The 16,123-nt window shown below is 37.6% G+C and overlaps 1 protein-coding gene across 6 annotated transcripts in view; it reads left to right on the forward strand.

Moving 5' to 3' along the window:
- Window positions 1-16,123, forward strand: part of DMD (dystrophin) — a 2,087,389-nt gene that overhangs the window by 2,054,168 nt on the left and 17,098 nt on the right. For all 6 annotated transcript variants that reach the window (XM_081221405.1, XM_081221404.1, XM_081221407.1 and 3 more), the window contains one exon: window positions 15,423-15,515. In XM_081221405.1, the coding sequence (XP_081077531.1) occupies window positions 15,423-15,515 (93 nt within the window). The remainder of the gene's footprint in view (window positions 1-15,422; window positions 15,516-16,123) is intronic.

The following is a 16,123-nucleotide window of genomic DNA, read 5'->3' on the forward strand; positions in this document are numbered from 1 at the left end:
TTGCATACTTAGTAACACTTCAACATATATCTTCCAAGGTGAAAGAGATTCTCTTACCTAATCACACTCAGGGAAGTAAACAGTGATACAGTACTATTATCTAATTTAAATTGAAATATTCCCCATTCTGCCAAGAATATTCTTTCTGGCTTTTTGGTTTTTTTCACTCAGGAGCCAATGAAAGGTCATGCTTTGCATCTAGTTGCCATGTCTGTCTTTTTTTTTTTTACTCTCCTTTAGTCTAGAACACTTCCCTAGCCTCTTCAGATTTTTTTCATGAGACTGCCATTTCAGAAGAGGTCAGGCCAGTTGTTTTGTAAAATGTTTCTCACTTTGCATTGCCTGCTTGTTTACTGATAATTGGATTCAGGCTAAGTATTTATGCCACATGACTGCATAGGTGATTGATGATGTGTCCCCTCAGTGCATCGCTTCAAGGCTTTTCTCAAGATTGTCAGCCTAGACCTCTCTCCTGAGTATTTTCTGGATAAAACCAGAAAAAACCCACAACAATCCAAAATTTGCGATCAACCTCCAGAATGTCTAAACTGTACAAAGGCAGTCATTTTCCACACTTTTTTTCCCTTTACCTACATTAAAGCGTAATTGACATACAAAGAAATGTACACATCTTGATAAGTTTGGACATATGTATACCCCATGATACCATTATCACAGCCAAGGTACTAAACATATTCATTACCTCTAAAACGACCCCTTTACTTACCTTCCTTCTTGAGCCAAGCCCCACCAACACCTCTCCAGTCATCAAGGTCAGTCTGTTTTGCTTTGCATAAACAAACAAGAGAAAAACTCTTCAGTTCAGCTGCTTCTGCCCAGATCTAGCCCTCATGATGTGATCTGTGGAAGAGACAATATGAATACTCACCTAATTGGTTTCTCTGTCTTTAGGCTCTCTTTCCAAGCCATCTTCCACATGTATCCAGTTATTCCCCTAACATTCAGATTGTATATTAATTATTCTTCTCCCTTTTTTATGGCTCCTGTTTGCCTCAAGTCCATACTCCTTAGCATGGTATTCAAATTCAAAGGTAGTCTCACCTTCCTCTAGAGCCCAATTCTTCACTGTCTTCAAACATGATTCCCCTGCCTCCATTTGCAGACCCCAGTGCTTGTGCACACATACCATGCTGTTTCACTAATCCATGCTGTCAGCCATCTCTGACCCTGTGCACGATGTTTTCTAAACCTGAAATGTACCATCGTTTTCACTTGTCTTTTTGGGGAACTTGATCATGCATTATTATATCCTGTAATTAATTTATTCTGTCTGTCTTAGTTATTAGACTTTGTTTCTTCTCCCTAGAGCTTAACCTCCTTAAAGGCAAGGACTAAGTCTTGCTCACTTTCTTCCCTATTTGATCACCTTTTATGCAACAGATATTCAGTAAAATGCTTGTTGAATGCTTGTTTTCGAAGCCAAGCACAATATAACCTTGTGTAGATATGGAACAGTGCACACACACAGGAAATTCAGCCTGAAGTTCTGAATCAGGATGACAACATAAGATCCTGAATTGCCCCCCCACTCACAGAAACAGGGAATCTACAACTACACCTGTAACAACAGTTCCCACTCAAAGAAATTCAAGAACTAGCTGAGTGACTCCTATACGTTGGACAAAAAGCCTCCATCAAAATGGGTAGGAGATGTAGAAAACAAACTTATGGTTACCAGGGGAGAAAATAATCGGAAGACTGGGATTGACACATACACACTACTATATATAAAATATAGATAACTGATAAGGACCTACTGTATAGCACAGGGAACTCTACTCAGTGCTCTAACCTATCTGGGAAAAGAGTGGATACATGTATATCTATAACTAACTGATTCACTTTGCTGTACACCTAACACATCGTGAATCAACTAGATGCCAATAAAAATTAATTGAAAAGAAACAGGTAGGAGAGCCTGAGACACAGTCTTGCTGTAAACCCCATCCCTGGCATGGTGACACACAACCAGGAAAGAACACGCAACTGTTAGCTTCTCCCTGAGCAGTAAAGGTTTGGGCTCCACAAACACTTAACTAACTTTGAAGTCAGTGGGGCTTGCATCCGTGAGAGAGATCCACAAGGCTATGGAACTAAGAGACAGTACTTAAAGGGCTCACATGGACTCACCAAGGCTAACCCCGCCTCCCCCCCCGCCCCCGCCAAGTGCACAGCTTAGAGGCAGCAGACTGGAATGCATCCAGTCTTTCCATGAAACAGTCCTCTTTGTTTATAAGTTAAAAGCCTCAGCATTAAGAGGCAGGCTTCTTACTCATTTAACACACGTATACGGGGGCTGACTTCAGTACCCTCTAGAGCTCGTGCAGGCCAGCCAGTGCCATCTTCCCACTCTGCTGCTTCACTCCAGGTCACTGGTATCTCCCACAAAGGAGCTTGTGCACACATCTGGTGCTCCGCTGGCCAGCAGGGTTTATGTTCCCAGGTTCAGTGAAATGGCCGCATACCAAAAAAGCAGTTTTTAAATAGCTATCATCTCCCCAGAGCTCAGTGCAGAGGGGACATACAGAAACTTTTACACCTCCCACTTTTTCCCTGAAAGAGGTCTATTTACATCCTTTAAAAGCTATTGCCGGGGCGGGGGTCAGCCGTCCAATCATCTTGCATCTAAGTGCTGACTGAAATCCTCCCCATTGGAACACTGACAGGTCTGGGCACACCCTCAACTAACTACTAAGAGCCACTAAGAACAAAGAAGCCTCTTTGGACAGTCACAAAAGTTTGAGATGACCAAGAGGTAGGGCAGGGTTGAAAAACAAGGCTCACCTCCTACATGAGATCACGCCTTCAAGATGGCAGAGGTAACTGTTACAGCCAATGCAAAGAAACCAACACAAAGGTCAAGGCAAATGAAAAAACAGAAATACATTCCAAAGAACAAGATGAAACCTCAAAAAAGACCTTAAAGAAACTGACATAAGTATTTTGCAAATAGAAAATTCAAAATAACAGCCCTAAAGATGCTCATCAAGGTCAGGAAAACAATGCATTAAAGTGAGAATTCCAAGGAAGAGAGAGAGAACTGTAAGAAAAGTACCAAATAGAAATCACAAAGCTAAGGATACAATAACTGAACCAATAAATACAATACAAGGGTTCAACAGCAGACTAGATGAATTGGAAGAAAGGATGAGCAAACCCAAAAACAAGGCAGTGGAATTCATCCATCATAGGATGAAAAAGAAAAATGAAAGAAAACAAACTTATGGTTGCCAAAGGGGAAAAGTGTGTGTGTGTGGCGGGGGGGGGGAATTACTAGTTTGGGATTAGCAGATACACACTACTATATATAAAATAGATAACCAGCAAGGACTTACTGTATAGCACAGGGAACTCTACTCAATATCTTGTAATAACCTATCATGGAAGAGATGTAAAAAAAATTATATATATATATACATATATATATGTGTATATACACACACACACATATATCTGAATCACTTTGCTATACATCTGAAACACATTGTAAAATCAACAATATTTTAATAAACTTTTTAAAAGAATGATAGAGAAGATAGCTTAAGGAACTTATTGGACACCATCAAGCAGACAAATATTCCTAATATAGGGTCCTAGAAAAAAAGAGAGAGAGCAGAAAACTTCCTTAACCTGAGGGAGGAAACATACTTCTAGATCCAGGAAGCCTGGACAGTTCCCACCAAGACACATTATAACTAAACTGTCAAAAGTTAAAGACAATGAGAGAATCTTAAAAGCAGCAAGAGGAAAACAACTTGTTACATACAAGGGAATCCCCATAAATCCATCAGCAGATTTTTCAGCAGAAACTTTGCAGGCCAGAAGGGAGTTTCTATTTAAAGGGAAAAAAAAAACTGCCAACCAGAAGACTCTATCCAGCAAAGCTGTCCTTCAGAATTGAAGGAGACATAAAGAGTTTTCCAGACAAGCGAAAGCTGAAGGAATGCAACACCACTATACCAGCCTTACAAGAAATGTAAAACGGACTTGTTTAAACTGAAACAAAAGGGTGCTAGCTAATTAGTAACAGGAAAACATGAAAGCATAAGCCTCATAAGTAAAGGTAATTATATAATTAAATTCAAAATACTCAAATTTTGTGATAGTGATGGGCTGATTGCTTATACATTCAGTATGAAGGTTAAAAAACAAAAGTAATAAAAATAACTATAACCAAAGTTATTTGTTAATAGATACAGATAAAAATATGTAAACTGTGGCATCAAAAACACAAAACATAGGGAGGAGAGTAAAAATGTAGAGCTTTAGAATGTGTTCAAACTTAGGTATTATCAACTTAAAATAGATTGTTATAAATATGTTTTATCTGAGCCTCATGGTAACCACAAAGCAAAAACCTATACACAAACAATAGAGAGAAAGAAATCTAAGCATTACACTACAGGCAATCATCAAATCACAAAGGAAGAGAGCAAGAAGAAGAAAGGCACAGAGGAACTACAGAACAGCCAGCAAACAATTTTTTAACTGGCAGTAAGTACATACGTATCAAAAATTACTTTAAATTTAAGTGGACTAAATTTTCCAATCACAATATATGGAGTGGCTGAATGGATTAAAAAACAAGCCTACAGTCTCCCAAGGCAATAGAAGTAAAAACAAATAAACAAATGGGACCTAATCAAACTTACAAACTTTTGCACAGCAAAGGAAACCATAAACAAAATGAAAAGACAATCTACAGAATGGGAGAAAATATTTGCAAATAATGCAACCAGCAAGGGCTTAATTTCCAAAATATACAAACAGCTCATACAACTCAACAACAAAAAAACAATCCAACTGAAAAATGGGCAGAAGATTGGGACTGCCACATACACACTACTATATATAAAATAGATAACTAATAAGGACCTACTGTATAGCACAGGGAACTCAACTCAGTACTCTGTAATGGCCTATATGGGAAAAGAATCTAAAAAATGAATGGATATATATGTATATGTATATGAATGGATATATATGTATATGTATAACTGACTCACTTTGCTGTACAGTAGAAAGTAACACAACATTATAGATCAACTATACCCCAGTAAAAACTTTTTTAAAAAAAGAAAAATGGACAAAAGACCTAAATAGACATTTCTCCAAAGAAGTACAAACGGCCAACAGGCACATGAAAAGATGCTAATTATTAGAGAAATGCAAATCAAAACTACAATGAGATACTGCCTCACACACCAGTCAGAATTGGCCATCATTAAAAACTCTACCCATAACAAATGCTGGAGAAGACATGGAGAAAAGGGAACCCGCCTACAGTGTTGGTGGGAATGTAAAGTGGTGCAGCTACTATGGAGAACAGTACAGAGGTTCCTCAGAAAACTAAAAATAGAATTACCACATGATCCAGCAATCCCACTCCTGGGCATATATCTGTGAAAAACTCATCTAAAAAGGTACATGCACCCCTGTGTTCATAGCAGCACTATTCACAATAGCCAAGACACGGAAACAACCTAAATGTCCATCAACAGAGGAATGGATAAAGAAGATGTGGTACATATGTACAATGGAATACTACTCAGCCATAAAAATGAATGAAATAGTGCCATTTGCAGCAACATGGGTGCAACTAGAGATCATCATACTAAGTGAAGTAAGTCAGAAAGAGAAAGACAAATACCATATATCACTTATTTGCGGAATCTAAAATACGACACAAAGGAACCTATCTGAGAAACACAAACACACTCACAGACATAGGGAACAGACTTGTCTGAGAAACACAAACACACTCACAGACATAGGGAACAGACTTGTGGTTACCAAGGGGGAGGAGGTTGGGGGAGGAATGGAGTGGGAGGTTGGGGTTAGCAGATGTAAGCTATTATACATGGAAGAGAGAAACAACAAGGTCCTACTGTATAGCACAGAGAACTATATTCAGTATCCTATGATAAACCATAATGGAAAAGGATATTAAGAATATATATATATGTATAACTGAATCACTTTGCTGTACAGCAGAAATTAACACAACATTGTAAATCAACTATACTTTTAAAAAAAAAGGAAAGACACAAGACAAAGAAATGCAACATATGACCCTAGGTTCCGGGGTGGGGGGGGAATATTTTATATATATATATATATATATATATATATATATATGCACATATATGGTTATAGTTATAAAAGACATTACAAATTATTAAGGCAATTGGTGAAATGTAAATTTAGGCTACAAATTAGATGATAATAAGGGTTCAAGGACATAATGATGAAGTACTTAGAAATAAAGGGTCATGGGCCTGAACCTTATATTGAAATGGGTCAGCAATAATAACAATAACAAATCTATGTATTTAGAAAGAGAAACAAAGCAAATATGGCAATATTAACACTTGGTGAATCAAGGTAAAGGGTATATTAGGAGTCTGTTTTACTATTGGAATTTTTCTTAACTTTGAAATTAAAATTTAATGAAAATCCTTTCCAACAAAAACAAACAAAACAACAACAAAAACAAGACCTAGCCATATGCGGCCTATAAAAAACTCACTTCAGATGTAAAGAAACCTGGGGTAGCTATACTTATATCAAACAAAATAGACTTTGAAACAACGACTAAAATAAGACACAAAGAAGGGCATTACACAATGATAAAGAGGTCATTCCAATAAGAGGCTATAACATTTGTTATAACATTTGTAAGTATTTATTCACCCAACATAGGGGCACCTAAATATGTAAAGCAAATATTAAGAGACCTAAAGGGAAAAATAGATAGCAATACAATAATAGTAGGGGATTTAACCATATCTCACTTACATCAATGGATAGGTTATGCAGACAGAAAATCAATAAGGAAGCATGGGACCATATATTAGGTCAGATGAACTTAACATATATACAGAACATTCCATCCAAACACAGCAGAGTACATTCTTAAGTGTACATGGAACATTCTCTAGGATGGAATATTCTCTAGGATAGATCAGATATTGGGCCACAAAACAAGTCTCAGTAAATTTAAGAAGATTGAAATCGTATCGAGCATCTTTTCTGACCACAGTGTTATGAAACCAAAAATCAATTTCAAGAAGAAAACTGGGAACTTCACAAATATGGGAATATTTAATAACATACCAGTGTGTTATTGTACACACCACAAATGTATTGATGAAGAAATCAAAGGAGAAATCAAAAATACCTTGAGACAAACGAAAATGGAAATACAACATAACAAAAGTTACGGGATGCAGCAAAGCAGTTGAGAGGGAAGTTCATACAGATAAATGCCTGCATCAAGAAACAAGAAAGGTCTCAAACAAACAACCTAACTTTACACCTCAAGGAACTAGAAAAAGAAGAACAAAGTCCAAAGTTAATGGAAGGAAAGAAAGATCAGTGCAGACATAAATGAAATAGAGATGAAAAAGATAATAGAAAAGATCAATGAAACGAAGAGCTTGGTGGGTTTTTTTTTTGAAAAAAAGATAAACAAAATAGACCTTTAGACAAACTCCCCTAGACAAACTCGCCGAGAGAAAAAGAGAGGACTCAAATAAAATCAGAAATGTATGAAGAGACAAGTACAACTTATACCACAGAAATACAAAGGATCATAAGACTACTAAAAAAAATTATATGCCAACAAATTGGATAATCTGGAAGAAATGGATAAATTCCTAGAAACATACAACCTACCAGGACTGAATCATGAAGAAACAAACTCTGAACAGACCAACAATGAGAAAGGACATTGAATCTATAATCAAGTGTCCCCCCCCGCCCCCCAAAAAAAAGCCCAGAATCAGATGGTTTCTCTGGCGAATTCTACCAAACATTTAAAAAAGAACACGAATCCTTCTCAAACACTTAGAAAAAAGTTGAAGAGGAAATCACACCCCCAAAATTATTTTACAAGGCCAGCATTACACTTTGATACCAAAGCCAGATGAGGACACTACAACAAAACTATAGACCAACATCTAATGAATACAGATGCAGAAATTCTCAACAAGATATTAGCAAACCAAATTTGACAGTACATTAAAAGGATCATACACCATGACCAAGTGGGATTTATCCCTGGGTTGCATGGGTGGTTCAACATATACAAATGAATAAATATGATATACCACATTAATAGAATGAAAGAAAAATCATATGATCATCCCAATAGATGAAGAAAAAGCATTTGGCAAAATTCAACATCCATTCATGATAAAAACTCAACAGAGTGGGCATAGAGGGAACATATGTCAACATAATAAAAGCTATGTGTGACGAGCCCACAGCTAACATAATATTCAGTGGTAAAAAGCTGAAAGCTTTTCTGCTAAGATCAAAAGACAAGGGTGCCTACTCTTGCCGCTTTTGTTCAGTATAGTGCTGAAAGTCCTAGCCAGCATAATTGGGTGAGAAAAAGAATAAAACGCACACAAATCAGGAAGAAAGTAGTAAATTTATCTCTATTTGCAAATGACATGATAACATATATAGAAAACCTGGAAGACTCAACCAAAAAACTGTTAGAGCTCAATGAATTTAGTGAAGTTGCAGGATAAAAACTCAATATACAAAAATCTGTTGCATTTTTACACACTAATAACTATGAGAAAGAGAAATTAAGAAAATAATTCCACTTACGATTCCATCAAAAAGAATAAAATACCTAGGAATAAATTTAAGGCAGTGAAAGACCTGTACACTAAAAACTATAAGACAGTGATGAAAGAAATTGAAGAAGATGCAAACAAATGAAAAGATATTTCATGCTTATTGAGTGGAAGAATATTGTTAAGATGTCCATACTACCCCAAGCAATCTACAGATTCAGTGCAATCCCAGTCAAAATTCCAGTGGCATTTTTCACAGAAATAGAACAAAAAATCCTAAAATTTGTATGGAACCACACAAAAAAAAAAAAAAAAAGACTCCAAAGAGCCAAAGCAATCTTGAGAAAGAACAGCAAAGCAGGAGGCCTCATGCTCCCTGATTTCAAACTGTATTACAAATCCATAGTAGTCACAATGGTATGGCATTGGCATAAAAACAGACACATAGATCAACAGAACAGAAGAGAGGGCCCATAAGTAAACCCTCACACATATGGTCAAATTAATTTACAACAAACAAGCTAAAAGCATACAATAGGAAAAGAATAGTCTCTTCAGTAAATGCTGTTGAGAAAACTGCACAGCCACATACAAAACAATGAAACTGGACCACTATCTTACACCATACATGAAAATCAATTCAAAATGGATTAGAGACTTGAATGTAAGACCTGAAACCATGAAACTCCTAGAAGAAAACATAGGGGGTAAGCTCCTTGATATCAGTCTTGGTGATGACTTTTTGAGTTCACACCGAAAGCAAAGGCAACAAAAGCAAAACTAATCTGACTACATCAACTAAAAAGCTTCTGTACAGCGAACAAAACCATCAAGAAATGAAAAGACAACCTACAGAATGGGAGAAAATATTTGCAAATCATATATCTTAAAAGGAGATAATATTCAGAATGTATAAACAACTCATACAACTCAAGAGAAAAAACTATCTAATTAAAAAATGAGCAGATCAATTAGACATTTTACCAAAGATATACCAATGGCCAACAGGTACACGAAAAGGTGCTGAACATCACTAATCATCAGGGAAATGCAAATCAAAACCACAATGAGATATCACCTCACATCTGTCTGAATGGCTATTATCAAAGAAACAAGACATAACAAGTGTTGGTGAGAACGTGAAGAAAAGGGAACCCTTGTGCACGGTTTTAGTGCGAATGAAAAATGGTGCAGAGAACAGACTGGTGGTTGCCAGAGGTAGGGGATGGGCAAAATGGGCAAAGGTGGTCAAAAAGTACAAAATGCCAGTTATAAGATAAATAAGTCCTGCATGGGATATAATGTACAGCATGGAGACTACAGTTAACAATTCTGTACTCTATGTTTAAAAGTTGCATGGCAGCATGGATGGACCTAGAGATTATCGTACTAAGTGGAGTCAGACAGAGAAAGACAAATATTATATGATATCCCTGGTATGTGGAATCTAAAAATACGATACAGATGAACTTATTTACAAAACAGAAGTAGAATCACACAGAAAACAAATTTATGGTTACCAAAGGAGAAGGGGGCAGGGTAAATTTAGGAGTATGGGATTAACAGATATAAAATAGCTAAACAACAAGGCCCTATTGTATAGCATAGGAAAGTATATGCAATATCTTCTCATTACCTATAATGGAAAAGAATATGAAAAAGAATGCATATACATTACATATATATATATATATATCTGAATCACTTTGCTGTACACCTGAAACTAACACAACATTGTAAATCAACTACACTTCAACTAAAAAAAGGTTGCTAAGAGATTATTAAATCTTTTATTCTTGTGATGAGAACTTTTAAGATTTGTAACTATGGTGATGAATGTTAACTTATTGTGGTAATCAATTCGCAGTATATACTTATAATTATGTTGTACACCTAAAGTTAATACGTTACATGTCAATTATATCTCAATAAAAATTTTACAAATAATAGCTACTAATTTCAATATCTTTCATCACTATTCAACACTAACCAACTAGTAATCAACATCATCATTGTATACTGTTAATATATTAAAGAACTTAAACACAGCATTTTTATGTAAAATTGAAACCATCTACCCCAAATCATAATTTCAAAAAGTTACTGAAGGTAAATATCAGGTACTGGATAGATCTTTTTTTTCTTAAGGAAAACTAGAGAAAGGCAGGAATGACAAAGTAGTCACACATCAAGTTGGAAATTGGTTAAAAACAAAATATATGGTTTAGATAAGTAATCCAAAGAAAAATAGTGGTGGGCATATTTGCTCATACACAGCCCCCTTTTAAAGACAAAATAATGTTCTAATACACAGCTTCCTTTTGTATAAAGAGAAAATAGTTTGCTTGGGTGTAAACAGAATCATAGGTGTAAGGATTCTTGTGTCTCAGCTTACATCAATTCTGGCTAAAGTCACTTTTTAAGCAAGTAAAACCATTATCATCATTTGAATTGAGGAAAGGGAAGTGAGTTAGATATCATCCCGTCTAGAAAGCCTAAAACCATGGTGAATTTCAGAAGACTTAAAGAATAGCTTGCCTATAGCAAACCATTTCACTTCTTTGATCTCAGATTAAATTGAGTCATCTCCTTTTTCCTTCACTTCAGCAGTGTCTATCATATTATGCTATATCAGAGTTATTTTAACTTTGACTATGTCTTCCCTTATTTTGAAACATTCACTTTTTTTTAATGTTTCAGTCATTTCTTTGGACCAACTTCAGACAAACCATGAAAATGAGGGCCAACAATCCAAAAAGGATTTTTATGCATATCTGTGGGAATCACCTCAGAATAGAATCAAATTGAAGTGTTAATGCTAAAGAATTGCCATTACCTAAGTTAGAAATCCCTGAACCATTAGCAGTGCTATTTGAGCAGGCAATGGATCAGTGAAGTAGGGATGAGGGCTGGCCAAGTTCCTAGTGTACACAGTTGGGACTCAAATATTTTCTTGAGGTTTTTTTTTTTGTGGGAGGAGGCTTGTGGTCACCAGTATTGTTGTTAGAGTCAGGAACATTTTTGGGCCGCCTATAATATTATAGCTACATATTAGCATATGATTAGATAACCCATAAATATTGGTATCTTGCTAGTTCGATGCCTTAAAACAGAGTATATCAATCAGCTATTGCTGTGTAACAAAATAATCAGAAAATTCTCAAGTTACATATCTTTCATTCATGCCATCTTGTTGGTTGATTGGAGTTGTGCTGGAGCTCAACTAGGCTGGACTCCAAGTTGTGGGTTGGGGTCAAGTCTGTTCCACATGTCTCTCATCCCCCTTGGGTCAGAAGACCACTGGACCATGTACTTCTTATGGCACATAAGCACAAGAAAACAAGCCCAACCACTTAAGGACATTACAAGGCTCTGCTTATGTCATATCTAACATTCCATTGGCCATAGCAAGTTATGTGACCATGTACAAATTCCTGAGCCAGAGAAGCATGTTCCCCCCAACACTCGGTCACTTTACTTTGTATGTACTGGCCTTCTTCTTGCTCTTCTGTGAGCAAACCAATCACACTCTCCTCTCAGAGTCTGCATGTCCTATTCCCTCTGTCTCATGCACTCTTCCTTCAAATATCTACATGGCTCCCAGCCTTAAGTCCCTAACATTTTGGCTCACCTGCCCCTTATTAATGAGGGCTTCTTAGACTCCCCTTTCTGAAGAGTCTTCCTCACTGCCCCTCCCTAACCCTCTTTTCTGAGGCCTGAGTGCCTCCATAAGAATGTGAATTCCACGGAGCCAGGGCTTTTTGGTTGTGTATTGCTATAATCCCAGTACTCAGAACATTGCCTGGCACATAGTTGGCTTTTTTTTTTTTTTTTTTTCCCGGTACGCGGGCCTCTCACTGCTGTGGCCTCTCCCGTTGCGGAGCACAGGCTCCGGACGCGCAGGCTCAGCGGCCATGGCTCACGGGCCCAGCCGCTCCGCGGCATGTGGGATCCTCCCGGACCGGGGCACGAACCCGTGTCCCCTGCATCGGCAGGCGGACTCTCAACCACTGCGCCACCAGGGAAGCCCTGGCGGCATTACTTTAATTTCAGGTGTCATTTAGCAGTTTTCACTTTTCCAGTATCATCTGACACAGAAAATATTAGGCCTTAAGCATTTTTCAGTGGTTGATTCACTTCTTACTCATGCGTATATGCGATAATTCTGATTTCCACTTTTAAAGGAGATAAGTTAAACCCAAAGGAGTTTTAACTGTGAAAATCTTGAGAAAAGATTATATTTTACTTATTTTCTACCTACAATGTAATAGGCCCTCAAAAACTGTTTGAATGGATACATGAAAGTTTCCATTAAAACAAAGAAGCCAAGTTTACATTTGTACTTTGACACTTACATTTGAGACTCACAGCTGATAGTTATGACTGGTTGACATCATTAGGTTTATACCTTTCTTTGATCCTTGAAGTAATTCAGGGAGAAGAATGTCAGTCACTTCATTGAACTGTACCTAAACCTTAAGACAGTACAGTTGAGTTCCTAGATCTCCAATATGAGCTAATTAAACTGTCAGAAATATTAACATCATTGCTCATGAGTGTCTGTTGGTTCCAATTTATTCTGTAAGTCATACTATCACTAAAGTGGACTTGACACCATTAAAAATGCCTCGTGCTCCCCAGTTCGGCAAAATTTTGCATTGGTAATGGAACAGAGATGTAATCAACCCTGCACCTGTCAGCATCCTGTTCCTTCTGGCAATATTTCATTCATTCCATCCTTTCCAGATGATGGTAGTTTAAAACCATGGGCAAGGGGCTTCCCTGGTGGCACAGTGGTTAAGAATCCACCTGCCAATTCAGGGGACACGGGTTCGAGCCCTGGTCTGGGAAGTTAGCACATGCCGGGGAGCAACTAAGCCCGCGTGCCACAACTACTGAAGCCCACACACCTAGAGCCCGTGCTCGCAACAAGAGAAGCCACCGCGATGAGAAGCCCACGCACCACAGCGAAGAGTAGCCCCTGCTCGCTGCAACTAGAGAAAGCCCGCACGCAGCAACGAAGACCCAGCACAGCCAAAAATAAATAAATAAAATAAAATAAATAAAATTTAAAAACCCACAGGCAAAAAGAAACTAAAGATGCTGAATTTCATTTTTTCATTTCTAAAGGCATAAATATCAGCAAGTAGTATGTGCATGTGGATGGACAGATAGATAATCTAACTTACTTTTCACCTTATAACCTGAGTAGCAATCATTTCCTGTCCTTAGTACTTCAAAGAGGTTTCCTATGGTATGTTACCAGGAGACTCACAGAATCAGAGGGGTTTTGTCTACCCCAGGTCCTTAGCCCTCCTTTCTAATAATGGTATACAGCCTCACATCCACCTAGGATAGGATTTTGTCTAAATGGTGAGCACTGCCAAGGATTCTTTTAGCTTATGCTTTAAGAAAGAAGGATGAACACTTGGTAATAAATGCAGGATTATAATCAGAGATGAAAATCCAAGTGGCATAGACCAAAGGAAATGACAGGCATATTTAAGTCATTACATCACTGGCTCCCCAGTCATTTTCAAGTCACATGTGAACCAGAGGTTGTCCTTAAGCGTGTATATTTTTGTTGATCTGCTGAAGCAAGATCTTGTTTTAAATGGAAGTGACAATGTGCTCAACAGACAGAGCTTGAAAAGAAGTTATTTTCACTGTTGGAAGATTGAATGTTATAAAAAATTAGTTTCAAAGGACCTTCAAAGTTCAAAACAATTTTGTATGCACTTAAAAAATTTCTCCCTTACTGCAAATGCTGTTTGAGGTGTATTTCTTTGACACATGAGTAAACAGTCGAGACACAGATCAACAAAATCTACAAGGAGGCTCCCATCCCCAGAAGAAGCCCATCCGTCCCTGAACTCCTTCCTTCCACATCATCCTTCTCTCCTCACAGAAACAAATACTCAGAATTTTTTTTAAAAAGTTTCCCTTTGTAAGCCTCTAAAAACAAAATTATGGGGGCTTCCGTAGTGGCGCAGTGGTTGGGAGTCCGCCTGCCGGTGCAGGGGAAACGGGTTCGTGCCCCGGTCCGGGAGGATCCCACATGCCACGGAGCAGCTGGGCCCGTGAGCCATGGCCGCTGAGCCTGCACGTCCGGAGCCTGTGCTCCGCAACGGGAGAGGTCACAACAGTGAGAGGCCCGCGTACCGCAAAAAACAAAAAACAAAAAACATAATTATGATGAAGTAACCCCATGGAACAAATAGGAAAGGAACATAACGTCCCAGTATGTCCATGTACAGTCCTTAGAATATCAATATTTCATTTCCTATATAGGGCACATACAACTTTTTATTTCTCCCTATTACATTGGACTTTAAAGGTACTTGAGTTTTCTCTGTATTTTTTGTTAAATGTCACAGTAAAGAATGGAAAAAATACCTCTGTGTCTCCACTCCTTACCTTCCTAAAGTGAATGTAAAATGTCACATGCTTTTGTGTTGAAGAGACACGCTGCAAATGTGCGATAATCATCTTTTATTACAAAGAAAAACATTTCACGTTTGTTAATGGGGCTTAAGAAACTTACGGCAACTTTAACTTCTAAGCAGATACACAGTTTTCTTTTCCAAAGATAATGACGTAGATAAGTCCCTGCATGAAATTCTTTTTCCCGTGAAGGAAAAAGAATTCCCTAATTATTAAGCTTGGGGGGTTATTTTTATTTATGTTATTTATGAAGGAGTGAAAATGAATTAATAGTGGATTTTTAAATGGCGTCATGAACCTTTTCTCTAGTATCTGTATTTTCTCCTTAAGTGTAATTTGCCATTGTTTGTGTTTGCTTTCATTAAGGTGAGGAAGATCTTCTCAGTCCTCCCCAGGACACAAGCACAGGGTTAGAAGAAGTGATGGAGCAACTCAACAACTCCTTCCCTAGTTCGAGAGGTAAGCACCACTACCCAGAAGTCACTCACACTTCCTGGAAGTAGGCCACTCGTTTCCATACCCAACTAGCATGTGTAGTTTCCATGTTTACATAAACAGGTGCTGACAGAATGCCAGTTTGGGATCGTTGTGACAAGATTTTGTTTTCGAATGTGAATTTCTGGTTTGGAGTATTTTCAATTCAAATACCTGTGTAATCAAGATGTTTCTAGAAATAAGAATAGTAACTTATGTTTATAAAGTATCAATATCTTCCTTGCTTGGCACATTAGTCTGAAGAGTTAATTATGAGATAGCTTTTACTTAAGAGCAGTTATTAAGTGACTTTTACAGACAAGGAAATTAATGCCCTGATGGTGCCCTTGCCAGGGACGTACCGCTACTATGTGATACAGCAAGGTCTGCGATAGGCCTAGTGTACAGTGATGGCGGGAACTCGGGCTTGCAATCTCATACCTTTTATGTATGTTTGAAAACTGTATCTTACCCCATCATTTAAACATAAGCACAGTTAAATCTCTGTGTGCTAGTTCGTTATTTTTTTCACTTCCGTAGATAGAATACAATTTTCACAAAGAAAGACACTAATATTATTTAATTTAAATGTT

This window comes from Mesoplodon bidens (assembly GCF_964165515.1).
Source record: "Mesoplodon bidens genome assembly, chromosome: X".
Lineage (NCBI taxonomy): Eukaryota > Metazoa > Chordata > Mammalia > Artiodactyla > Ziphiidae > Mesoplodon > Mesoplodon bidens.